The sequence below is a fragment of the Scophthalmus maximus genome, chromosome 18 (genome assembly GCF_022379125.1).
Source record: "Scophthalmus maximus strain ysfricsl-2021 chromosome 18, ASM2237912v1, whole genome shotgun sequence".
NCBI classification, from domain to species: Eukaryota; Metazoa; Chordata; class Actinopteri; order Pleuronectiformes; family Scophthalmidae; genus Scophthalmus; species Scophthalmus maximus.
Genome location: NC_061532.1, coordinates 8,171,393 through 8,198,400, shown reverse-complemented (window position 1 = coordinate 8,198,400; position 27,008 = coordinate 8,171,393). Strand labels below are relative to the sequence as shown.

Here is a 27,008-nt window from a genome sequence, read left to right as displayed (position 1 = left end):
CTGATGCCTAGTCTAATCTTCCTCCCCCTTTCTCCCAAACAATAAACAGTTTTGCTAAAAAAAATTGCAAATCTTCAAAGAAAGGACAACATTATGTAATTTATATTTTCATCGTTTGGGTAATGTGGCCGCATGTCCTCAATCTGAAGAAAAAGAAAAATTCTCCAGGACAATATTTAGTATTTTGTAGGTTTGCTAATGCATTGTAAGTAAAGATGTGATTTTATGGTCCAAGTTTCCCTAAATTGTAGCCAATATCCATAATGATGCATAAATCACATTGTGGAACTCTAAAACTTCAGTCAGATATCTGTATTTAGGAGGGAATTGTATTTTCTGTTGTGTGACTCAAACACTGACTATTTTATCTCCATTTGAATCCCAGTTCTGCATTTAGTCTATTTTATCATATTATTATTGAATCCATTATCCGTAATGCTTTTGTCATCTGGATTTATTTATTTTTTCGTACACTTGTTTGGTTCTTTGAGGTGTGTTTTAAATAACCTCCCCAGACATTGTTTTTGAGCTGGTACAATCTGATGCTCTGGTGTCATTTTTATGTACAAGCAAAAAAAGCTCAATAGATTTTACCTTTACTCTAGATTAGTTAGATTGAGGTGCTATGAAGACCAAGACAGCATCTACAACATAAATGGGTGGTTGACGACAGTAGATCATTTTTTGAAGAAGCTGTTACATAATTGAAATTATATTTTGAAAACATTATGTAGCCTACAGGTTTTCAAGCTACTGGGTCATTGTCAAGGTCAAACAGGACAAATATTTTATGTGAATGAAATAGCCGCACAACAAACCACAATGTTATTTGGCATAATTGGAGCTAGTGAGAGATATTTCCATAGCAACACCTTTGAAGTTGTAACGTTTTACAGGACTACTTTATCATAACTTATAAACCTGATCAGCGTTTGTCTCTTAGCTTTTCAGACGTCCATGTGTGGTTTTAAGTAGCTCGGCTCTCTGCTTTTATAGTCTACACCCACTTCACATGGGGTTAACTTCCCCACTGCAGTAAATGGAGGATGATGTTGAATTCTTTCCACAGCTCATGACATTGATGGATCCTGTAGGAAGTAATGACTGACATTACATGGTCAAAGTAAAAGGCAGCATGTGAATAATGTCATCTGTGATCAGACTGAAAGTCTGTCAGGCTTGAGGGACAGACACAATCTATTTCGCTTTTTTTCTGTCATCTCCTCTTTCTTTCTTTTATTTATTTTTCGGACTTATTTTTGTGCTTGTCCTTTTTTCAAATCAGTTACAATACAATATTCACTCTAGAGCAGCCCTCTGTCCTTTGACCAAGAAGGATAAAATCAGAAGAAACATCATTCAGTATATATACATTTTAGTTTTCTGAGATTGATTCATAGAATGGTCAAGGAGGGAGGGAAGTGTGGAAGAACAAACTGGATAGTGACTCATTACCAGTTCAATCTTCAACATGTCCCTTTAAGGAAAAATACCGCAGCGATTCGACTCTTCACATCCCAGAAGGACACAACCAGGCTATTACCACTGAGTCTTCTAATCTATCTAATGCCTTTTCCCAATAGTCACTTAGCTATTTGCGTTGTGGTGGTGGTGAGTTTGTCTCGGCCAGCTGTGCATCCATATGTGGACGTCAATTCTGCTACAAAGGCTTAGATCCCACATCAGCCCAGTACCATATAGCAACACTTACCATATGGTGGGACAAAGTGTTTTCCTGAAGAAGAAAACATGTTCGTAGACCCATTAAAAGAAATGAAAAGGAAGTCTGCAAACAAGGTCAGCCCTGTGCCTGAAGGGTTTTTTCACAGAACTGTTATGAATCATTGCATTGGTTCTGCAGTTATAAACAGGATTAAAAAATAAAATAAATCAACTGAGTCTGCTTGGTTAGGTTAAGTGGGTATGGTAATGTGCTTCACCAGACATCACCTATTATCAGGAGTAAGCGACTTTTGCTTAATTAAACTGCATATTTCAATAGACTCCGATTTTACCAATGAGCTTGAGATAATAATAATAATATTTTTCTCAAAATAAGAGAAAATTGATGTATGTATGAATATATTAAATTTATGTAGTGTTTTGTAAAAAAAATTAGAGGCAAGGTGTGCATATTAATAGTGTCCTTTCCTTAAGTCATGTGCTTTTTAATTTTTTGGGGGGGGGGGAATCTTTTAAGACGATTTGTGAAAACCCATTGTTATTTGTCAGTATAATTAACCTTTCGTGACTTTGCTGTATTGGAAACTACAGCCTTTTATTTTCCTTATTAGCGTTGCTCTACAGTATACACTGTATGAACATAACTGACATTATCTGCCCGGCTGACTTATGTAACATTTGCTGTACAGTGTGCTGTAAACACAGCTGGCTCTGTAAAGCGAAATAGTGCAGAGTGAAGTACAGACACTAATTATCCTGTCCTTATTTATGTATTTGCAAAATGTGGTTTTCTGGTTGCGTTAGGATTTCAGCTGTGCATGTAGCCAGGTTTTATTGAAGCATCTTCAGTCCCCACAGAAAGGTTTACCCGCAGTATGACCTTTTCAGATGCCTTTCTTTCTCTTCTCTACATAAAGATAAAACATTTAAAAATATATTACGTCCTTAAATAATTAACAATATTTGTCTCACTTTTGCTCGTTATTTTCCCCCTGAATGATTTTTATCTGGCTGATGAACGTGTTTTCCTTTCCCCCAGATCAGGAATATTGTATTTTAAATAGCCTTATCCATGTAAAGGCTAAGTGACCTGCGGTTGGCAGCCCAAAGCATCATTAACCTGATTAATTGTCTAAAATGCAGAACAAAATTTCCTTAGTGTTGATTTTGACTTATTATCATGGATAATTATGAGAATTGATCAAACCAGTCAGGGGCCAAATTAAACAGCTAAACCTTTTCTTTTTTTTCCTCCTACAAAGGCACCTCACCATTTCAATTTGAAGTTTAAATGATTATATATTTTTTTCCTTAACTGGGATCAAACAATTATTAGATTTTTTAATATTATGAATGTACGTGTATATGTTTTCTCCATCTAATTCAGCAGTGTTTGACCCATTTTGTTTGCATTATGGTAGCCTTCATCAAAAGGCAATTTATACTCTTGGCATTTCATATCAGTCGCTGCATGATTATATAGCAGCGTGGTCCGATCCCTCCATCACTGTGAGTTTTTTTTCCGGCATATGAAATATTTGTAAAAGATAAGGCTGGTCTTGTATTTTTTGTCTAAATGCCCTAAATCTCATGAAAAGACCGAAGCAACAATGTGTGCGACCGTCACTCAGTACTGTCTGCAGTGTAGTCATCTGTGACTGTCGTCCCAAGCTACTGCAGAACGTTGAGAATTAGTCACAATAACTACAGTTTCATTTTTTTATGTCTAAATAATTTCCCAAAACGGCTAAGACCTGTAGTGCTCAAATATTCAGCAAACATTACATGAACTGATTTAAATATTGCATTTGTTGGGGACTATTTTCAGCTGTGGATTAATGCACATTTGTTGCATTTGTTGGTATTTAGGGCAGCAGTGCAGGGAACGTGTAGACTACTCAATGAAGACTACTTTATACATTTGCTTGTTAATGAAGGACCATGTCACTCAAGCTGAGGTATGGCAAGTGAGGCGGCCATTTTTTCATTTCTTTTCTAAAGCTAGAGTAGATGACATGATGTTACACAGTCTTGTGCAGTAGGTGGCGTTTTTCCTCTTTTTCTTTTCCCATGGGGTGGTGATCACTGCCATTAAAATCCCCTGCAAAGAAAATGCCACAAAGAAAAACACAGTAAAGGGAGTTTGTCGACTGTTTGGCTGCACAAATCTGCCATCTTCAAAGTGTTGGTTGCTAGCGCTGACACACGTCTTGTTGTTTCCCTAAGAAAAAGGTTTTTTTTGAAAATGCTAAGAAAGTGGAAGGGGAGGAGAACGCAGCCTGAAACAGGCGCCCAGTGAAAGACTGATACCCACAGTGTTTTGCTGTGTCAGACTAGTGCTGCACTCAAAGTCAAAGGACATCGATGGTTCAAGGATCTTTTCACACCAAGGACATAGCCAGTTCACCACATCTACAGTTCAGGAGAATAATTATAATCCTTCAATGACGTAAACTGACTTGACAGGTTTAACTAATTGCCTGACATATACATCAACTACTTGCTGCATCTCTGTGCGGGTACATGAAATCCCAGTGCTGCTTTTGTTTGAACTAACAATGGCTGCTCCGCCGTCTTTTCCGTGGAAATTAACAATCACTTGCCTTGGGTATTGTCATCCTTCAACAAACAAGCCCAAATAGCATGGGACCAATGCCGCAATGTGTCACCGAGGTGAATCACTATTCTTTGCACGAAAGGTTATCCTGTAAGCTTGTTTCTAGATATTTCTTTAAGCACAATGCTCTGCCAGCTCCTTTGTCAGCTGTCAAGAATCAACCTGCAGACTGTGACTGGGAAGCTGAGAACTTCAACATGTATTCACTTCAAGCCACAATTCTTTGGCTAACACATCCTCACACATTCTATCAAAGCAGAATGTGCTATTGAAAGAAAGGTTTCAGGAGATCTGTGTGTTAGTTCAGATCTAGCTGTGTGACATTATTTTTTACTGCGGAGGCTGTTGAGGTGAATGCAGGGACATTTAGAGCACATTGCATGGGACGGACACTCAGGATGCACTTACATTTACGAGACATACATTCTGGCACATGCCGTGATTCTATGCCACGAATGTTTTGTATGTCACGTAACATACGATGAAACTTTAATGAGCCTTGGGGGGGGGGGGGGGGGGGGGGGGGGGAACTGTGTCAAAGCAGAAACAGGAATATGTGCCCATATTCAATGGGTAGAAACAGAATTCTTACTATGTCAACAAATCAATCATTTACATGTTTATATTTATTCATTCTTGAATTTACACTTGTTAGAGTATGCCTGAATTATGTAACAAAAAAAAAAACGGCAGAAGGCACAGCTTTTCTATAATGCAGGTAATTTCATAATAATGATGAGAACAACAATTTTACCCCAGCAGCATTCTGAAACTGATGTGGGAATTTATTTTTCTATATTTTTCTAAATAATTATACATCTCTTATTGCACTGACCTTTCTAAATATTTCTTTCTTTCAAATTTTTTTGTTACATTCATGACATTTCTCACTGTAAAATCCTTCAAACTGCTTTAAGATTTCCACCTTGTTGTTCAATGTGTTCATTGATCCATGTGTTCATTGGTTTAAAAAAACAAAACATACAATAAGAGATACTATACGGTGCTGCTTCATCAGAAGTCATGATATGGTTCATAATTTTTTGATTATCATAAAGGGACATGCCACCATTTTTACAAATATGCTTAGGTTGAACCATCATGGCAAGTACTACCCAGCGAATGAAACCTGTTGCATCATATCTTCCATGGCTCTGAAGGGACCTTTCAGAAGTTTGAGAGAGAAAAATATTTAGAGTCATGTCAATAGCGTTACCTATACTTATACAATACCTATACTGTATGAATGATTTGTTATGAAACCCTTAGATTCATTGATATGCTTCTAGACTGTTATTCCATCTTAAATGAACATTGCCGTATTTAATATCATTGTTATCAACGTTCTGTCTCCAGGAAAGGCCTACCCCCCTGAGTTCTACTATGATACCTACAGCCCTCTGTGGCAGAACAGACCCAGAGTCTACGGCTTCAAGCTCCAGTGGACCCAGATGAACCCCAACGCTGTGGACCGCATCGTGGCCTACAGACTGGGCATCAGACAGGTAGAATGACTACGAGCTGTCGGCCAGAGTGCTCACCCTCCTGCCCGCTGATATGTGTTTGACTTTTAACCGATGGGTGCGTCATTCACATTTGTTGCACTTTGTTATTCATTCCCACAGAGCTTTATTAGAAGAATGCTTTCTTGGCTCCTTGTTCAACAATTGTTGAGTGATTGGTATTGGTCAGCCTCTTTTTGACTGTTCACAGATGAATTAAAGTCAGCTCTGTGCCATGGGTCAGAAAAACCTTTCTTACTGCCAATTTAGGCAAGTGTTAGACGCTACTGCACAACTTTGTCTTGCTTTTTGTTATCCACTCGACAATGCTGGATCTTCCATCTCGATTCATTGTCTGTCTTATTCTTCAGTTTTTGAGGATTTGAATGAGACTTTTTATTTTTTTGGGGCCAAACAGAATCACTAAGAACCTGTCAGGGGCAGTCGGTTGAGCGGGTTCCGTGGTTTCCACAAGCTGCGACTGTTTTTGCTCTCCATCAGATGCTCAGTGAGAGGAGTGGAAGGGAAGCCCGCAGAGAGGAAGAGCAAGCATAGCTCCTGTTTTCCCTGCTACTCGAGTAAACTCCACAGATGACAGGCACCGCAGCATTGATGGATGACATGGTTACATTTGCTCTCTTTGGCAATCAATGTGTACCTTCCTCTGCCTCTCTCTCTCTCTCTCTCTCTCTCTCTCTCTTGCTCCGCTGATGGCGATGTGCACTGCATTTGGTCTTAATTTTTTTTTTTTTTCAGCAGCATGTGTGGTATCACATTTAGATAGTTAGAAACTGTAAACTACCTCCATTGGTGCTGCAGATTTTCAAGGAAAAATTGCCTTTGCGTTTGCAAACTGAGCTTCCATTAGGGAGCCTGTTTTTTTCTTTATTTAAAAAAAAATCATATGTCAGATTTTTTTAGTATTGCATGTTGCAATACTAAAATCCGTTCTGCTAAGAATTAGGGAGCACTCCCTGACAGTAGCGTCTGCAATGAATAATATGATTTCATGTTTTTTCACACTACACCCTCAAGAAATTGAAGCTTGAAAACACAATCCAAACGATTTTTCTGTCAACTATCTCACTCGGTGTGTTTGGTAATAAATTATGTTGTGCTTGCAGAGCCCATGTTTGCACGGGCCATGCGTTTGTCTGAAAACTTGCCAGGGTTACTGTATACATTTGCTTTTCCTTTTTCCAGCTAGTCCTGTGCGGTTGTGTTTTTTTTCTTTTTTTCACACGTGTCTGCATCTGTGCAAGAACAGACCCACGGTAATTCAGAAAATCCCATTAACATTTACATTTTCTCCCGCATTTGTTTATTAAAAAGAGAACATCGCTACCCCATTCTGTTTAGCAGAGAATCAGTGTTTGGGTAAATTAATTTCTTTCCACCTTCTTGCCTTGATATCTCAAGAGGGTACACTGTGTGACCATTATTTCTTTCCTCCCAGGCATAACAACCAATCTTCCATTGTCTCAGATGAAAGAGAGTTTTTGCTGTAGGGAAAATTCAGACTTTTTTGGCAGCACTTGCTGTACAGTATGCCCTCAGTGACTGATTGAGTCTCGGCTTTTAGTATTGATTTGGACAGATAATACGATTTTTTTTTTTCTGTAATGTCTTTTGGTGAGGGAGACTTGGAGCGAGGGAGTGAGCAGGAGGAAATGAGAGAGGAGTGGAGCGAGATGAGTGCGAGGAGAAGCTTCTTTTGTAAATAAATAAATACAGAGATACCCCCACACTGACTGTGAAAGAGTGGTGCAGTAGAGAAGGCTCCGGCTCATGGACTACACCACCACTCTATTTATAGATCCAGCCGCAACTCCCCTACCATTCCCTGAGAATGATTATGACTTTCTCTCGCTACTTTTGAATTAATACCTCGAACGGGTTGACCTTGTGACTCCGTAATGGATCGCTCTGTGTTATTGCCCAGTGCCCCTCATGACAGAGAGTCAAGCTGAAGGGGAAATGGGGAAAGAAGGTTTTGCCGAAAGGAACGCACAGACGTGAATCACAAAACACAAATCACTGCACCTGTCAGGGATGCAATGGACACGTGTGACATCTGCTCTTGTTTTGATACTCTAGCGCGCCACTTCAGAACCTTCTGTGCTGTCCAGCAGGGTTGATTGGCTGTCTCCCGTCCCTGAAAATAACCCTTTTCAACTCGCATCTTGCCATCCTGGAGCTGCTCCTCGCTACTCTTCCTTCTCCTCCTGCTGCTCCTCCTTGTCTTTCTTCTTTTTCAATTGATCTGTCAACTCAGAGTGTGTGCGCAGATCAACAGGAGCCATACTAATTACACGCAGGCAATCTACAGTAGATCAGCACTTGCATACCGTTACACTTTGATTATCCTCGTGTTTCTTTTGGATCCAGTTATCGCTTTGATCAATCCTGCTGAAGTTTCCATAAAAACCCCATGAACTGCCGCCGCACTCAAATGAAATTAAATCAATAAGGCACTCTGCCTCTGTGGGGAAAATGTGGAGAATAAAAGGTACTGGAATGTAAACCGAAAACTCTAATTGAGCAAAGGCACCGGGATTCATTGAACATTAATGGATATCAAAACAAAGGTTCATGCACCAGTACGTACATTATCTGTATGATTCAAAACGTCTTGAAAGTTCAATGTTTTTCTCGATCAATGCTTCAAGTTTGATGTGCACATTCGCTGTAAGCGCCAGCTCCGATTTGATGAGGGGAAAATCCATTTGTTTCCATTTGTTCATTTGGAGTTCGGGCGGCGTTTGCCAAGACCAGCATTTGAGGCCTCCATCTGCCTGGAGCTTTGGGACACACGCATGCACACACAAAGACACACAACAACACAATTAGATGTTTTTAAATCTGACACCAGTCTGAACAACACATTTAAGAATTGTTATTTAATCAAATAGTATTAAAGAACCACCTGAACATTAGCAAAGAAGGTGATGTGGAGTGGGAGTACAATAATGAAGTTAGATGGAACCCTCTAGGGCATCTCCTGGAGTAAATTGACAAGATACTCACCATCACATTCTGGAATCGGATCCATTAGAAATTAAATATTGAGACCTACACAGTGTTTTTCTTTTTTTATGGCACTAAAGTAATCAGAACATTTTATTAATTTCATAAAGCAACAGAAAGATGTTAAGTGCAAAGTGTTTGCTTGATCGGAGCTTAACTGGGCCACTGTCAAATATCTATCAATGGTCTCACTTATGTTTTAGCTACAGATTTTCAACATAATAAACCATTCAAACATCTGTAGTTTTATATCATCAGAACTGATAACAAATAGCACATTTCAGTTACAGACCTAAAAAGGATTCGCCATTTACGGTAAATGCTTATACAGATTTTGTAGCTTAACACTTTGTAGGGAAATGTGCTGCAACAAATATACTGGATCTGAATATTTGAACATGAACTCCCACTCTGTCCAAGGATCGTTAAGTTCTTGATTTAAAGACAAACTGAAGTAGATCAATACTTTTCTACTTCCAACATCTGAAAAAATAGATTCTATGAATATTGCCTTTTTTCTGAATGCTGTGGATATTTTCACATTCTACAAAAGCAGAGGAACAAAATATGATGACCAGTTAGAACCATGTGTCAACATTTTGGGGGATGTGAAATTTGAAACTTAATTTTAAGTAAAGCAGAATCCTGAAAGAAATGAGTGTTCTTCTCAGCCTATGAAAAGTTAAAAGACATTGTGGAGATACATGGTTTTCAACAGTTTGCCTGATCACATTAATTAGACCAGTTGGCCTAATATGTACTACAGATTGGTACGCTGGTTTTCATGCGTTTTTTGCTTTTTTTTCTGGATAGGTCCTAAATATACAGTATCATGTATTATGCCATGAGTATAAATAGCAGTGCATACATATCTTCTCAATGCAGCTGCCAGTCTGCAGACATTACCCAAACTGTCAAATAGGAACTCAGAACAAAAGGAGGAGGTAGTGTCATCTTTAAAACGTCTCTGTGTCTAGTTATAAACATCACATGCTCTGTTCTTTCAATCCAAATCTATTGGTTTAGAGGTTTGGTTTTCACACATACTGAGCTAGATACTAGCATACTGGCAAAATGTTCTGAAAATGATCATTCCCTTTTTTTTAAGTGATCACACTCACTTACAGGCCAACACTGTGTAATTCATGGCAATCAACTACAATGCCTCTTGTAGAGAAAAGCTAACATTTTCAAAGGAGAGGTCGGGACAAGTTCACCGTCTGCAAAATACCGGCGACAGACAAAATACTCTATTTACCTGCAAACTAACGGTGATGAAAACTTGCAGCCCATAATTGTGGCTCATCCAGACTCTAAGTGATTATTTAATTAGTATTGTTCTCACACACACAAACTGCTTCACTACTAACACACCTTCATTCACACCCTCTCCTTCTCTCCCTGCTCGTAATATACTTCCTCTTTTCCTTTTGACTGAGAAGAGCATGTATAGTCACTTAATTGCAATGCAGAAGCTGTAACTTGTCTTTGTGCAGCTCTTCCCCTTAAACCGATTCTCAAGGATAAAATGCACCCCCACCTCTCTCTCGCCAATGCAGCAGCAAGCCCTCGTTTTGATGAAGGGGGCTGTATTGTATCACAAGACATGAAAAGCATGAGCTAATCATTTCTGTGATACCTGCACTTAGTCATTAAAGACAGGTTCACTCGTGTGCTCTTCACTGTTCAAAGACGAGTTGTAAAGCTCTTGTCAGTTCAAGGTCCTTGTGTGAAGGGGTAGCAAAACAGTTTGGAACGTGATTAGGGTAAACTTGAGAAGGATGAGGCAATTGTGTAGGGTGTTGTCTTTACTGTATTCAAAAATGATTGTATAATGAAGACTGAAGCATATCTTAAATGGGGAAAAATAAATCTGGATTTTTCTCTCTTCAAATATAAGAATATCTCTGCTTCATGCTTCTGCCTTTGAATTCAGAGGCTGGGAGCTGCTTCTAAAGTAAATGTGGCTAATGAGCAGCTAGCTGTCACAACTTAGAGAGAAAAAAGTGTTTTTGTTGTGTAGCATCTAATGTCGGCCGATCATACAAATACCTGGACAAGGTTAACTGGTAGATGAGAGGGAACATCCTACACAGATGGCGAGAGGAATACATATCTGTTATGGTCATATATTCCAACGCCTCTGAAGAATGTCCTTTGTACTGTTCATGTTCTTTACATGTCGAGATTCAAGAAACAAAATCAGTAGAGTCGTGGTATTTATTTTGATGATATTTGAATGTGCATTGGTTATCTAATCCAATTCCACAGTGCCACAGAATCTAAAGCCACAGATAACGATGTTTGTATTGCGTCATGAGACTGTCTCTCTGGAACTGTCCCGGCTACAGTCAGTCTCTGAAATAAAGTCAATAGCTGACTGGCAGCGGGTGGTTGTGTGCTTAAGGAGAAGCCCCTCAAGGTAGCCAGCCAAATTATGTTTTGTTGTTTGTGATTTTTCAAAAAGCTCACACATCTGGAGGTTGTCAGTTTAACAGTTGTCAGCTAAAGACAAGGGGCTCTATCTAAATGATCTAAGCTCATGGTCTAATTAAGGGTGTGTCCAAATCCACTTTTTTCTGGTTTAACAGTGTAAAAAAAGACTTTTCTGTGCCGGGCTTATGGTTCAAAAGGTTTGGACTTACCTATTTATAATTGGGGTGTGTTTTGGCCACAACATGCAGTGCCATCTCCTATTCCCATTGAAAGGCAGCTGTGATTGCACCTTGGTGCATTGCTATTGCAGATTATATTTAAAGCAGGTCAGTATGAGAGCATTTTCTAGTTCAGGGGTCTCAAACATAGCGTTTGGCAAAAAAAGACCATTAACGACAATTCTGGTCGAGCTTGTGTATTTAGGATTTAATCTAAATAAAATGATGAACACAAAACCTATTTCTGTCAGCTTATAAATTAAGAGATTCTGGTTGACATTTGGTGTTTTGTGTCAGTCATGTGTGTATAAAATGTTTGTGTGGGTACCAAAACCTAAAGTTACGAGGTTCTGGTGATTTTCTAATGATTCAATCCTCATTTGGTTCCTCTCTCTACCCAGATGGGGCTGCAGCGCTGGTGGGAACAAGAGATCCCTGTGAATAGAACAATCAACAAAGGAGAGCTCATGACGCACAACCTGACTGAGCTGATAAAGCCTGAATCCTATGAGATGCGCCTCACCCCCATCACACGGTTCGGAGAGGGCAACTCCACCATCCGTATTGTCACCTACAGCGGTGAGTGCTGCACACTGGACTAATTCTAGAGAGAACTTTTTCGGAGAGCATTAATCGGCCTGCTCATCACGCAGTTTGGAAAAACCCGAGAGAGAAGGGGTAGACACAGGAGAGAGTAGCATTCACCTTAGTGTGCCCACACATGTGGCTGCACAGGCGGAAGAATTATAGCTCCAGCTGGTATTGTTCTCCTTCAGCTAACTCAGACACAAACTCCAGCTCGAGTTTGCGCTGCTGCACCGTGACACATGTTCATCAACACTGATGGGGGTCAAAAGTTCACTCTGGTGTCAGCGATCATCATGATGATCATGATAATGATGTATTATGGATGATATGAGGCAGGACTTGTAAAAACGTCAGTAATAACCATCATTTAATCGCACACCCAGTCGTAACAAGGCAGCTTGGAATCCGTTTGAGATAAACGAATGCTGATGAACTGACTAACCGTCTCTTCCTCGCCACATTTATCGCCCTAGTGAAGTCTATCCTGGACAGGGGGAAAGCTACCTTGTTGTTTTCTGCACTTGAGAGATCATCCTGATGTCAAACCATCAGATGACTCAAACGTGTGGTTTGGGTCACAAGACCAAACAGACTTGGTCAAAGATGAGTCAACCTGTGCTTCATTCAGCTTCACCCAAGAGGATGTTGTCTCCTGGAATATTTGTCATACTACCAATTTTTGTCAAAGTTCTTTTTCTGTTTAGTTTCTTTTGAGTTTATATTGCAAATATTTTGAAAGGTCCTTGTCAAGCCCCATATGGCCCCTCAAACAAAATAAAATGTCACTCTGTGTTTGCCCAGAACCAGTGGACAGTAGGAACAACAACAGTGATGTTTAACTAACTTGATATGGGTTTTGAATCAGGACTACACTACTATATATCTCTCGGATGCCAGAACAACGTCCTCGAGATTACCGGGCACTGTGTGGCACACCAGCCTGGTGAGGCCAGTGAGAATCCATGAAGACACTGTTTTTCTTTGCAGAGTGAAATAGCTAGAAAATGGAGGTAGATCCTGTGGGATGATATACTATACTGAAATACTAAAGCTACCGTACTATCCACAGTTGGCCCAGCAGTTCCAGTGTACAGATGCACAGGTACTTGAGATGTGCATTTTCAGAAACAAACAGGCTGACTGTTTCCTGTCTATCACCGACTGCTGAGCGCTTCCTGAGTGCTGCTGCTCCTGCAGTTGTGAATAATTCAGTTTCACTGCAGCTCATCATGACTGGTGAAAAGAGAATTGGGAAAGAGAGGAAGAGAAAAGGACACGTGAAGTTCCGCTGCCGTTATTTGTATTGTATAGTTTGTGATTTTGTGCGGGATGTGCTCAACCGGAGGAACTGAATCAAATTGAATCCGATCAAAGTGAAGGGAGGAGGATTTGGGTTAATTAAGGCAGAGAGGCGCAGGAGGGGAGATGGAAGCAGCCACGTTGGGACTGAGGAGAAAACGGAGATACAGATGAACAAGGTCTTTTTTTTATAGGGAAAGAAGGGAGCCAGTGCTGATGTGCGAATCTCCTGCCCAGCAAGCGACTGGACTAATTATCACTCCAGGGCTGCTCTGTTCTCCCATGCACAGCACAGTGTCACCACAGCAGGCTAATGTAGGTCTGCGCTGAATCCACTCTGTCCCAAAAGACTGACGTATGAAATAAAGTCCAGAATCGTCTCCATTATCACTTTCACTGTGGAACAGGGACTCGTGGGGCATCCGTTCACAAGTTGTAGCACGGTGGCTTTATGGTTATCTGGTGTGTGGTGAACTGAAACCAATGTATGTCATTTTGTAATTATTGAAACGTATATGTGGTTAAAATGAATGAATATGTTTGGTTGTATAACATAATATTTTCATGCGAGAAAGAGATGCCCAGTTATTCTTGTAACCAGCAACATTTATCTGTATTCAGCACTTTCATTGTGAACATTGTGTGAACTGACAAACAAGTCAGACACTTGCATCAAGGATTGACAATTTATTTGAATGGGCATAGAGTTAGATGTGGCTGCTGTTTGAGAATGTATCCACCCTTAAATAACACATACAGTAAATGATCATTAAATCCTAGAACAATCAAAAAAACTTAATTTGGTTGTGAAGCAAAAATAGCTTTGGCATGAGTGTTGATTAAGAATTGAATGTATTCACTCAGCTGGTAGTCAAGCAGATGGTGAATTAACCAGTGATTGCAAGTCATGAATAAAGGAGCTTACGCCAATCAGCTAATCATAGGCCAACTTAGGTGCGCTGTCTGACCTTAGGCTATTGCAAAGCAAAGTCCCCTTACAGGAAGTCCCGAAAAGCACTGAATCTGAGTAAGATTGAGGTATGCAGTGTGTTTATGCTGAAAATGTACCAAACAGTCAGTATACATACTTAAAATAAACCTGCTCGCTGTTGTACTCTCCCACAATGCAATGCGCCAAAAAAAGGAGAAGCTTCTCATAGATTCAAAAAAACAAAAGAAATTGTGGATGGTGGTAAAAAAAAAACTTAAGTATTCTAAAAGCAAAAAAAGGGTCCTATGATGTATGAAATGTTCTCCAACAATTAGAATACATGTAACGTTGAAGGAAAAACCTCTGCTACTTGTTTCAGTTTCTCTGACTCAATACTCAAGTCACTTGAGCCGAAGACATACCTGTGCAGAGAGTAGGCAGCGAAGATCGCAGTTGTGTATATGCCATGAATCATTGTTTTTCACTTCAAGGACAAAGTCTTGTCTGAGGTTTTGTCTGAGCATCCTGCTCAGACATATAAAAGAAAACGTTGTTCATATGTGAAAGTGTGTACATTGATTTTTTTCTTTATATACCGTTTTCTAATTAAGTTCTAATTAGTTACAATGATATTGTAATTATCATCATTGCACACTAGCTTTTGTTGCACCACCTTATGTTGTATGTGCACATGTGGCACAAATATTTACATTTTGAATCAAACACAAAGAGAATACTCCAAAAAGTGATGATCTGCTGTGCATTCATGAACTCATTGTGATGGTTTCCATCAGTGGACGGTTGGAGGAAGAAGGACGTGAGTGTGAATTCACCTTTAGCCCCTGTCCTGACAGTGTGAGACGTGCAGTTTGTCCCTGTGTTTGCTGTTGTTCCCTACAACAATCAAAAACACATACAGGTTAGGAGTCTCCAAATAACCCTCCGTTGTGGGCGTGAGTTTATTAGTCGCTCCATGTTTGTCCAGCCATGTGTGTTTGTTTGTTTACCATGCAGCGGTGGACATGGTTCTTTATAGTCTCCAGGTCCCATGACCATGAAAATGAATGTGTGTGTATGGAATACCAAAAAAACAAACTAAACGAATATCACTTTTGGTTTGTCAGTGGTAGGCGTAAACATTACTGGCCTACTGTGAAAATCTAAGTAGGAGAGAGTTTCCTCATCACAGACCAGAGATCAAAAGATTATTGCGATGCACATAAAGCCGATGGTAGCAGCTTTTCTGGGAAGGAAAAAAAAACAACACAAAGGAGTTATAATGTCCCCAGCTGTAGGATAAAAGATGGCTGTGTCACAGAGCCCCAAAGACACTTAAAATTTTTGCTGCAGTGACAAACTCAGCATCTGCTTGGCGTTCCTCATAACACGTCTCTCTCTCCCTGGTTTCCTCCAAGAAGGAGTCTTTAATGTTTTAGCCTCCCGCGACCGTCATCGTGGCACGGTAAAACACTGCCGCTATTTCTTAATATTCCATTTTTATGCAGTTCATAGTGACATATAGAGTGAGACGCCTGTCTTAAAGTCTAATCCCACTAAATCTCACATTAATGACAGTCTTCTGCTCCTAATGTTTTCTCTTCCCGGGGTGTCAGGGTGATATTACTTGGCCATTGGTGGTGCAGTGTAATCCCTGTCTGAGCATTGATTCACTTATTGTCTCATCTCAACGTTATCTGACAACATGATTATATATTATACTTTATAATATTCATATATTTTGAAGCATTACACCTCAAACTTGCAACATAGGATTTCTCAGAATGGACAAAATGTCCATACATATCCTGATATTTTCATGTATTTTTGCAATATGATTCAACAAAATATAAAATACTTGCAGCAACATAGAACCACATTTGAAAGATATTAGTGTGGAAAAATCAATGCTGCCTTATCTTTGTATGTTTGTACCTGCTCAGTAGTGCTGTCTTTAAATATTTTTATCTTATATTTTCATATTAAGAAATAGGTTAACATTTGTAGGGGAGATAAGAAGACTGGTGCCCCTCTCACAAAACAGATTGGTATCAATCATCTCATCTAATTCTCTGCAAGACAGCAAATACGTTTATTTCCCAAAAGGCTTAACTACTCATTTAAAGTAATATCATGATATTGCAGGTTATTCTTTTGCTAAAAAAATGATTAGGAAGGTTTTAAAAAAGTATTTGATTATTTATTGCAGCAGCATAGAAACACAAGTCCACTGACGATAGTGCGGTTATATCAATGTTTTTCGAATATAATTTCTTGCCACATTCTTCTATTTCTGTCACAGTTCAACTGAGTACAACCTGCCAACACTTATTAGTGAATATATTTTATCTTTTTGGTTGTTCAGACCTTGTGTAGACCAGCTGCACTCTCATCATGTAGTTCACGGGTTGTCTCACACTTACGTGCCTTTGCTTGGTTGTGGGAAAGTAAGTGCCCCCTCTTTTACCATCTTCTTACTGCTTGCATATTATTTCAGTTTGTGGTGGATGTGACCTTTTACACCCAAATCACTTCATCACCATCGAAGTTCTTTCCTTTTTTGGTGGCAGAGTCCGCAGCAACATTATTTTTAACAGGTTCTGATATCATTAAAATCTTGATATGACAAATTTTCATAACAAAGAAGATACCAGTAGTCAATTCTCTGTGGTTTCCATTGGTTATATGTTTGCATTTGAAGTTTCTTCTTTTTGTCTATTTACCTTTCTCACCCTGGGCAGCTGGTGTCAGTTCTGTTAAACATTTAAACCCGACCGATCCATGTGGAAGAACATTAGGGATTCTCTTGCTTGTATGAACAAAGCATACACTTGCTGATGCAAGAATAGGAAAACACATAGGAAATACAGTAACTGTACATGGACTGGCTGTGTGTGTGTGTGTGTGTGTGTGTGTGTGTGTGTGTGTGTGTGTGTGTGTGTGTGTGTGTGTGTGTGTGTGTGTGTGTGTGTGCGTGTGCGTGCGTGTGCATGCGTGTGCGCAGAGCAGTCTCTGAACAAGAATTTGATTGAAGGGCACAATACTGCGATGGTGCCTGTGCTATTGTCAGGGAGACATGAGGGGAAGATTGCTGAATTACATTTGCCCACAATGTAATTATTCCAACTGATGGTGGAAGCTGTGAAGCCATCACAGGGCTTTCTCAGAGCGTCACAAAACCCAGACTCAGACTAAATATGATGGATGAGGATATTGGAGAGTGTGGATTATATGAGGTCTGTTTAAAAAAAAGAAGAAGAAGAAGACAGCGGGCTACTGTTGTGTGTGAGGACACTTGGCTAGAGCCTAGAAATTGTCTGCTGCTTTGTAATGTAGCCGCAGGCCAGTGGGCAGGGAACCCTGCCAAGATGAAGTCAGTGTTTGTATCCAGAATGGCCTCCATGGACCACTGTCCTTTGACGGTCAATGCGCTCACTTTGTGTTTCAATCAAAATTAGGCAATTTGGATGGAAGGCACACATGCCTCAACTGGCAGTTTGTTTTGTCCTGTCAGCTGGAAAAGAAAAAAAAAACAGGAGTCAGACTGTAGTGCAGCTCATGCGTGGGTTGAGGATGTGACCTGTCACAACAAAAATGCTCACTTCTCTCAATAATTGCAGGGTCTGTTTATTTTTGAGAACCATAAAAAAAATTGTTTTCATCGTTGATCATTATTGGTGGATTTTCTCCTTTTTTGGCTGTTGGGGTTAAGCAGAGTACTGCAGCATGAAGAAAGGAGAGATGTTTTTTGCTTGAGGGTTCTTCATCTATGCTTTAAAAACACAGAATTTTGAGAAGAGCATTTGAGGTCCACTCATGTTTTCAGGGGCTAAAAGATAAGGCTGCAAAACATCAGGAAAAAAGCAAAATGGTTGAGTCAACAGCAGATCTCGGTCTCAATTTGTTTTATTTCTTGTTTGTTTTCCCCTATCCAGTACAGTCATCCGAATTGGAAGTTAAATTATCTGTTGTTGTGTGTATGTGTGTGCATCCACAGCAGTAGCAGAGTTGCCTGTGGGCCTGCTCTATGCTCAGCTTGATTTCTTCAGTGGGGGTAGAGACACTGCTCTAGGAGACACATTCATCTGGACTAAGGCGCACTGAGTCATTCTAGGCAAGCTGCAGGTAAAAAACTGACAACAAAACATATTTTTCTTAACCAAAGTCTTAAAAGAAAGACGCGGAGAGGAGGCGAGGAGAGTTGCAGAAATGGGACGTAGAGAGAGAGAGAGCCAGTGAGTGAGGAGGGGGGAGCTGAAAGAATAGAGGTTTGTCGGAAAAGCCAGCATCCGTTTCACAGGCCCGAGGCTGCAAGTTGTCATCTGAAACATTTTCTCTGCAACAGCCCAGATGATTCCCTCCCTCTCTGCAGAGTCTTTCATTGCAGCAGTGTGCAGCCCAGTGTAGATTCACAGGGACACAGGGAGTGTTCGGATGCAGGTATTCAGTAATATAACAGATAATTAAAGCATTTATACAATGAGGGTGCGCAGCCTGTTCTTTCCACACAAGTGCCTTCCACAGCAAGGATTCAGCTGCGGCGTTGCAGTTCACTGAACGTTTGACATGATTCAACTGGAAATGCGATGGTTTGTTCTCTGTTTCCCTCTGTGTGTGTTTCAGTGTGTCTTTGTGTTCATCTTCCTTTTCTCATCACTGCGAGTGAACAAGTGGACATACTTTTTCCATGTGGCACACAGCCATACAAAGAAATCACTATGTGCTTCTGTTTTTAAAAGACCAATTCCGCCAGCCTCACAGTACTTCCACGCATTTCAGTACATGTTTGCTTTGTGGGAATGATTTGTTATTACTCACTTTAATTGCTTGGATTAAAATCAATTCCCCCCATGAACAGCAAGGTTTCATAAATCACAAAGCAACATAGTTTTGTGGTAAGGCTGACGTATCGCATCTATTCAGCCGGTCAGCAATCGATCATGAAAATGCCCATGAATCTTCTTGGCAGGTTAAATGGTATTTACTCTACAAAAAAGTGAAGTGCCGACTAACTGGCTTGTTGCAACTGTGTGATACCCTTGACCTTTCTGTGTTTGCTGCAGCAGTCGCCTCTTAAATTATCAATAAGGGAAGCATTGAACCATGATCAGGTGGACAGAATGCAAAAGCATCCCTGCATGACTTCAGTGGACTCGCCTCATCAGTGTTTCCATAAAATCATAGGAAGACTCATGGATCGTACAGGAAAGTGATTAGCCGACACACTTGTGATTAATACTCATTTTTTATGATTTATTGGCTTCTAAATGGAAGTATCAAAGAGGCTTATTGGTTTAAGTGGAAGTCACCTTGGTCAAGAACATCAGCCATGCTGCTAAATGGCAGTAATGATAAGCAGTCATGCTATAAGCTTATTAATGTGGTCAGGCTGGTCTTCCTAATCCCTCTGTCTTTCACTTTTAATATCGGGCAGAGACGGATTCCTTCCACCTTTCCCACTTCAAATCCAGACATCTCTCTTTCCCTCAGCTTATTCATCTCTACATTGTGTGTGCCAGTCAAATGCTTCCTGATTTGTATATGCTTGGCCCTTTGTTTGCGCACTGTAGAAGCAATAGGGCTTGATGAAAACGCTGTGCACACACTCAGTGTTTTAATATCATCGGACAATATATCTGGTCTTCCCCATGGGCCTCTTTCATTTTGTTATTATGATAGTGCAACACTGAGCAGCATAGTTTGATACATGTGGACTTTTTATTTAGCTCCAAACCAAACAGTAAATTGCAGAATGTTGAAAAGTTAACAGCAGCAGCCGCTGTGTACATGCAATCTGTGTTTTCTTTAAACGCGACAGTTTGAGTGCTTTACATGTTTAACAGCTGAACTGCTAATGTATTCTGTACTAATGACTGTCCCTGGCCTTTCTCTCTCACAGCTCCCATCAACCCTCATCTGAGTAAGTAATGTGCAACTCTCTTTGCATTTCCCGCAATCTCCTCCTGCCGTAACTCAGTCTGTGAGAACAGTGGGGAAACTCAAAGTGACTGTATGTCCCGTAGAGATCTGACTCTCAACATGTCACACTGCACTGGAGGATCCTTCTAAGGATAACTAAATAATGTATGATAAATAAAACCTCCCGGAATGAATTCAGAGTAAACCTGCATTAGGCATGTTTGACATGTTGGGAACTTTGAATCTCTGCAGAATATTCTGCATTTTGGACACTTTAGTGGTTTTGTTTACGCCTGAGCACATTTGCACGCTACTGTGCTAATGTTTAGTCCCTCTTATGACGCATTTCATTGTTGAACCTTTATGAATTCACATTATTCACACCTTGAGAGTCCACACTTAATCACTATTTGCTGCAGTGTGCCATTGTGCATTGTGGTTTGTTTATTTATTTATATAGATATATATTTTGTTGCGTGTTCTCTCAAACATCGCCAGCGTGATAACAAACATCCTAATCACCAACATCATTATCCAAATCCCTTAAGGAAACTATCTTACCTGCACGCCTCCTCTTCCTCCCTCCTCCCGCTGCCTATCCTCCGAATCCTCCCATCTCTCCCGGGCACAGAAGGCGAAAACATTTCGTTTAGCTCACAGTGGATGGGGGCGTCAGTGCCTAGCGCCATGAGCTAGACCTCCATTTAAATCTGCGCGCCTATGAGCAGAGGAGTCAAGAGTGTCTGCAACCTGGCCCCTTCCATACTCTCCCTTTCCACCACTGCTTTTTTTTACCTCCTGCTCTCGCTTTCTATCTCTTTGTCTTCCTCTCCCTGCCTCGCAGCATCGCTGCCCTCTTCCATTCCTCGGTCCATCCACCCACACTCCAACTCTGTCTACATTACCTCCATTACCTGAGTAAAAGCCGGTCCTCTCAAGGTCACCACTCCAAACTGCTCCCAGCTACGTTTTAATAAATCAATGAATATTTATCAGAACACATGCCTGCATCCTGAATCTAAATGCTCTTTTTTTTTATTATCTCTTTGAGGACACTGCTCAGCAGTGCCACGTCCTCTGGTTAGGTGTTTTGCTTTGTTTGTTACAAGAATTAAATCGAGGTTTTGACACTGTTGATCCTCCCTCTACCCCTTAATTAAAGTGAGTGGGCTAGTTCTCCACGCTTTTTTTCCAACCGTTCATTAGTATTTTCACTGTTAGACATTCCCCTGCATGTGACCCATCACAACCTCATGCTGGAGTAACAATTACTCTTTTTTCGCGAAGGGTGTCGAAACCCACACTTTCATTCCTTCTCTGCACACTCCAGTAGTTTAAATATTGCTGTCAAAGGGGCGTGGAGAGCAACACAAGAGAGGGGAGAGCGAAGGGGGGAGAGAAGGGAGGGGAGGGGGGCACCCAATATCTCCACCTGCACACCCACTGCAGAGAAGATGGAGAGTGTATGCGAAGTAGGAAGGCGGAGTTAATTTTACAAACTTATTACATAGCGTCCTACGAGTGAAATACTACAAAACATCCAAGGACAATCAACTCACAAAGTTATTCAAAATATTAGTTTCTCTAGAGATTCGGTTCCATGCAAGTAATACTATTTCTACAATGTCAAATAACATCGCAAAAACCATAACAAATTCTGATTCAGTGTTTCCAGCAATTTTACATGAGATTTATATTTAGTGTAATATTTTTTACTGAGGTAGTGAGTGTGAGATTATTGATTGCTATCCATCATGATTCAGTATTGGGCTGTCATGTAATAACCAGTTTTGATACACACAAAAACACTGCTGGTGGGTGTTTCCAGGGTGCAGAGACTTCCTCTCTGAACTGAACCAAAGTGCATGTAATCGTCAGGGAAAACTTGGAACACCACTCAGTGACGTCTCGCAGTCAGCGAGAGGTCAAATCTTAATTTAGAAATTTGCTCAGATCGTATGGTGTAATTAAGTCTCAGCTGTTGCATATCCCCCTGTGGCACTCAGACACAGACACAGAGGGAACTCATACATTTACAGTAGGTGTCACGCTGCTCACATGCTGTACTGCAGCTTCTGGACAGTGTATGACTTTTTTTGTAATGATGTGAATGTACGAGCCCAGTTCTGCTCTGTCGCTCACCAGGAGAGTTCCACTGCAGCTTTGAGGAGGAGCCCATCTGCATGTTCACCCAGGACAAGAATGATGATTTCGATTGGACACGTCATAGTGCTGCTACCCGCGACACCAAGTATACACCCAACACCGGGCCAAGTGGTGATCGCAGTGGTTCCAAGCAGGGTAAGTATTACTAAAAGTCTAATCGACTTCCAAGGCTAAACAGCTTATCATTAGCTTATTAGTGTACAATATTTACTCCTGGTCAATAGCCCTGTTCAGTTTCCATGTCTATTGTCATTAAATGCACATTTTAGACCCATTTACTGTGTATTTTGGGCTTGGCATACGTCTGGAGTGTCTGGAGGATCCTAGTGTGCAGTTGTTTTTTAATATTATAGAGAAAGTATGTCTCTATATTATAAAGAAAATATTATAGAAAAATATGTATCAGTTTTTTTAAATTGTCTCAATAATGGATTCCGCAGACCTCTCCGAATCGGTGGCACCCATCTTGGTTGTTAATGAAAATGCTTCAGCGGTGCTCCCATTGGGCGCTCCTCTGTCACTCATCGTAACAAACCCGTCCCATTATATATAAATGGTTGCGATCGCCCTGAGCAGTGTCAGGGTGGATGGAAATCTGTCTGAATGGGTGGGTGTCGGGCAGACACATTTGCAAGAGCAACTACACATGAACTTGAAAGTTTTCAACCAACTCAAATTGTTGACATTAATTAAATAAAACCTGCTTCTGTCTGTCATTTCAGCCAACAAAATGAATGAACTCTGCTTTCAGCCACAAGTCCAAATCAGTCCTTAATATAGCTTTGTGCAATTTTAGAGTTTCTTAAATCATTCCAGCTAATTTGAGATATGAGTGCTGATCAGCATGACACCACAAGTGTGAATATGTTGTGTTACACCTGTTCCCTGCAAATTAGATACAAACAACTCAAATAGACACCAACCTGTGAGTAAGATGCCCAGTTAAATTTCTCAGCTGGGGATTTGGGGAGCTGAACAATCAAACGTAAAATTACGCACCTATTGGAAATAAAGCAGTCGGTCTGAGTCTAATCAAGTATGCCAGCGTGGGCTCTGCATACATTCCACCTGCTCACTGGGTTGGGAATAAGTTGGCAGAATGCACATATTTAAATTGACAGCACTCTGTTATTTCACATAAAATCCATGCATGAATGCAGGAGCTCCCACAGGGCTCACACACAATACTGTGATTATCATGTTGTTTCTAAATCAAATGGTGAGATATAAAATTAGCAACACTGAACCTTGATTATGTTTTGCCTTTATTTGTAAACATGAAACTTTTTTAAATGTTAAAAAAGGTGGAAAGATTCGAGTGTTCCCAACTGCATAATCAATGCAGATGTCTGATGATAGCCATTGATGCTTTTTTTTTCTCAAAATGATCTCATGTCTATACTAAAGAATCGGCTTAATATTCAGTATTCAATAACTTATTTACATTTTCAGGTATTATAATATTCAAAAAATGAAATAGCCAATTATCAAAATGAGAAATCTACCGGATGATTCATGTAAAAGTTATCTGTGGTGGAATGTACGTGTCTGCTATGGCGCTGTGGCACCAGCAGCAGCTGAAGCAGTAAATAATGTATTGGCTCTAATCACCTAATGGTTTCAAAATGTCCAGCATTTCATTACCAGCCCCATTCCTCTTTGCGCATAATTATCTGATATGAGATTCAACTGAGGGACATATTCCATTTGATTTTGGCTGGAGGGGCGTGGTGCCGCTCACGAGCTACCTTCCCTGTGGCAGGGTAGAGAGTGGCTCAGACACAATCAGAGGACTGTTTGACTCGCCGCCAGGACTGTCGGACCGAGGGAGCAGAGATGCGTAACCCCATTTTACTCGTCTCGATTTGCCCCTGGTTATTGCTATTAGTAGAAGGAGAACTGTCCTTTGTAGAAAGTCCTGCTCCTTAACTCTGATATGGAATGTTTCATTTCCATCATGCTATCACAGAAGCAGCTGAGCATGACCAAGGATGTTTTACCTGTGTTTACAGTGCCAAAACAATTGTTGGTGTATCAGAGGGTAGAGAGAAAGTACTATATTCTGAACACTGCCTGCCTTCGGGGCAGTTTGCCAGTATATATATATAAATATGGAAAAAACATACCCACTGTCTGTTAAGCCTTTTTTGCACAATCTTATAATATGTAATCAGATCAAAACAACAAAATAGAATTATACTTAAAATGTTTCTCATCCTGAAAAAGCAGCTGAAGGACAAGGGACTTGCATCCTCAAGAATCAGAGTATTTCCTTGTGTTTTTATTTTACTGCATATTTGAAGATGATTTACCGGTTCAATCATGCTTGCAGTAACTTCCTGTGTGTATTTATATACCACTGACTGTGCCCCTGTGTTTCAAGGTTTCTACATGTACATCGAGACATCGAGGCCGCGGAAGGAAGGGGACCAGGCGCGGCTAATAAGCCCATTTTTCAATGTAGCACCTAAGAACCCTTACGGTATCACCAACCCACCTGCCTACTGCTTCGGTTTCTTCTACCACATGTATGGGAAACATATTGGTAAGTTACATTTTATATATGCTCCCTCGCCCACAGCTTGTATAAAATACTTCTGTGCTGCTCATTGAAGAAACCAGTGAAAGGGATCTGCTTAATTAAATTCATTGCTCAATAGGTCATGGAAAAAGATGAAGAACGAATAATTACTCCCATTCTTTGAAGAATCTGTCACTGTTCTGGAGAGATTTTGGTTGCTTAAGCATCAAAAGAATATTCAAGTGAAACTCAAAATGCTTCGGCAATTCTCTGCTAAATGAAGGGGATGCATTCTTATCAGTGTGCAACTAAACAGCCAATGAGAAAAGAGAGCAACAAACCCCCCCCCCCCAAAAAAAAGTCCATCATCAAGCATCTGTGGGACATCACAGTGGCTTTGAAATATAAACTGAGAGATCAGATTCTTGAAATTGCGTGTGTCCCAGTGGGGTTTTCTGTGTGTGTGTGTGTGTGTGTGTGTGTGTGTGTGTGTGTGTGTGTGTGTGTGTGCACGCATGCGCGCGCGTGCGCATGTGTGAAAGAGTAGTTGTTTGTGAGACAGAAAACACAGGAGTCACACTGTGGAAAAGAAAAGAAAAAAGCAGTTGCACTTCTTCCTGTAAGCAACAGGATTTTAGTCGTTTCCAGACAGTTTTTCTCTGGAGCGAGTTCAGTGGGGAGTTTTGTGTTTTCATGCTGAAATTTTGTTAAATGCAGCTGTTAGATGTTTCATGCTAAATTTATCTCATTTTTGCAACAAACACCTTCAAAGGAGTGTACACAAATCCTGGGCATTAGCTCGCACATTCCCCACTGAATGTTGATAACAAACTCGCATGGCCCGATTGAAGATGGCAGAGCGACTGAAGGAGTTCTCTGTTCACCGGGGACCAGATCAGTCGACCACAAGCACTCCTGCTCCGAGTGCAAACTGTTTGTGGTGAGCAAGATTGGATCTTGAGCACAAAAGCAGCAGCCTCACACAATGTTCAACACCACTCGTGGTGATTTTTCTGTCTCAGCTGCACCCTGTAGCTTTAGCGACTGCACAGGTCTATAAGGTGAGTTAGGGGCTGCTTCAAGGTGGGGTTGTAGGGTCATCTTGGTGTCCTGGGTCGTGGATGCTGTTAAGGTATGAGAACAGGGTTGTTGTTTTTTTAGACAATTAGCTGATGTTTGTACTTCTTTTAGAGAAAATATACCATACAGTTCAATAAATACTGTCTGCATGGCTGAATTAATAGACTTCTCCGTATCAGCGACAACCATGTTATACTAGCGCTCCTCTGTCAATCATCATATATATACAAAACTGCCCCCTTTTACATTTGTGGATGTGATTGGGCCGACAGTCTGAATAGGACGGAGTGTATATAAAGATGAACGACATGACAGGTTCGTGACAAAATTGAAGCCAAATCACCTGGATCGCCCCCTGGGGGCGGACTGCAGTATAGGTCACAAACCCCGCCTCCTCCATGTTAGCAGATGGGACATGGAAGTCAAATAATCTTTTTTCCCAAACATGGTTTCTGTCATTTAGGGTCATTATCATCACACTTGTATGTTCAAGTGTTCATGTTTCTGATAAGTTAAGTTTGAATTAGTTATTTGGTGCTTTAAAAACAGGGTGAAACATGATTGACAGCTGACACTGACCTTGATGCCTCTCCACAACGGCTCCACTCGCAGATCATTACTGAGCACACTCTGGCTCCAATGACGTCGAAAAGGGCAAGATAGCAGCTCCTGTGTCTGAAATATTTTAGCTTCATTTTTTACCATCTTTATATACTCTCCACGGGGCCGTACCCATCTGCGAGAGCGAATAAACATGAGCTCACTGATTGTTCTAGTTTCCAGGCTAATTGGGCCATTCATCTGCAGATATTAATGCACCCAGTTTAATCCACTTGAATGCCTGACAAACCAATGCAGCTCTCACACTGTCCTTTATAGTCAGTGCACCATTGTGTATTGGAGTATAATGTTTTGGACTATTTATTACTTGATATTGCCCAAGCTGCACAAGTCAAATTCATCAATTCACAAACATTCATACAGAGCTGCTATTTACTGCGCTTTTTCTCTCACATTCCTACAC

At 40.6% G+C, this 27,008-nt stretch overlaps 1 protein-coding gene across 4 annotated transcripts in view; it reads left to right on the top strand.

Moving 5' to 3' along the window:
* The window catches only part of LOC118290204 (MAM domain-containing glycosylphosphatidylinositol anchor protein 2-like), a 150,909-nt gene that overhangs the window by 109,344 nt on the left and 14,557 nt on the right, over nucleotides 1-27,008 (top strand). For 2 of the 4 annotated variants that reach the window (XM_035617699.2, XM_035617696.2), the window contains exons 11-15: nucleotides 5,657-5,805; nucleotides 11,885-12,062; nucleotides 20,198-20,218; nucleotides 22,363-22,518; nucleotides 24,767-24,928. In XM_035617699.2, the coding sequence (XP_035473592.2) occupies nucleotides 5,657-5,805; nucleotides 11,885-12,062; nucleotides 20,198-20,218; nucleotides 22,363-22,518; nucleotides 24,767-24,928 (666 nt within the window). The remainder of the gene's footprint in view (nucleotides 1-5,656; nucleotides 5,806-11,884; nucleotides 12,063-20,197; nucleotides 20,219-22,362; nucleotides 22,519-24,766; nucleotides 24,929-27,008) is intronic. The other 2 variants (XM_035617700.2, XM_047328771.1) reach the window with 1 other exon arrangement.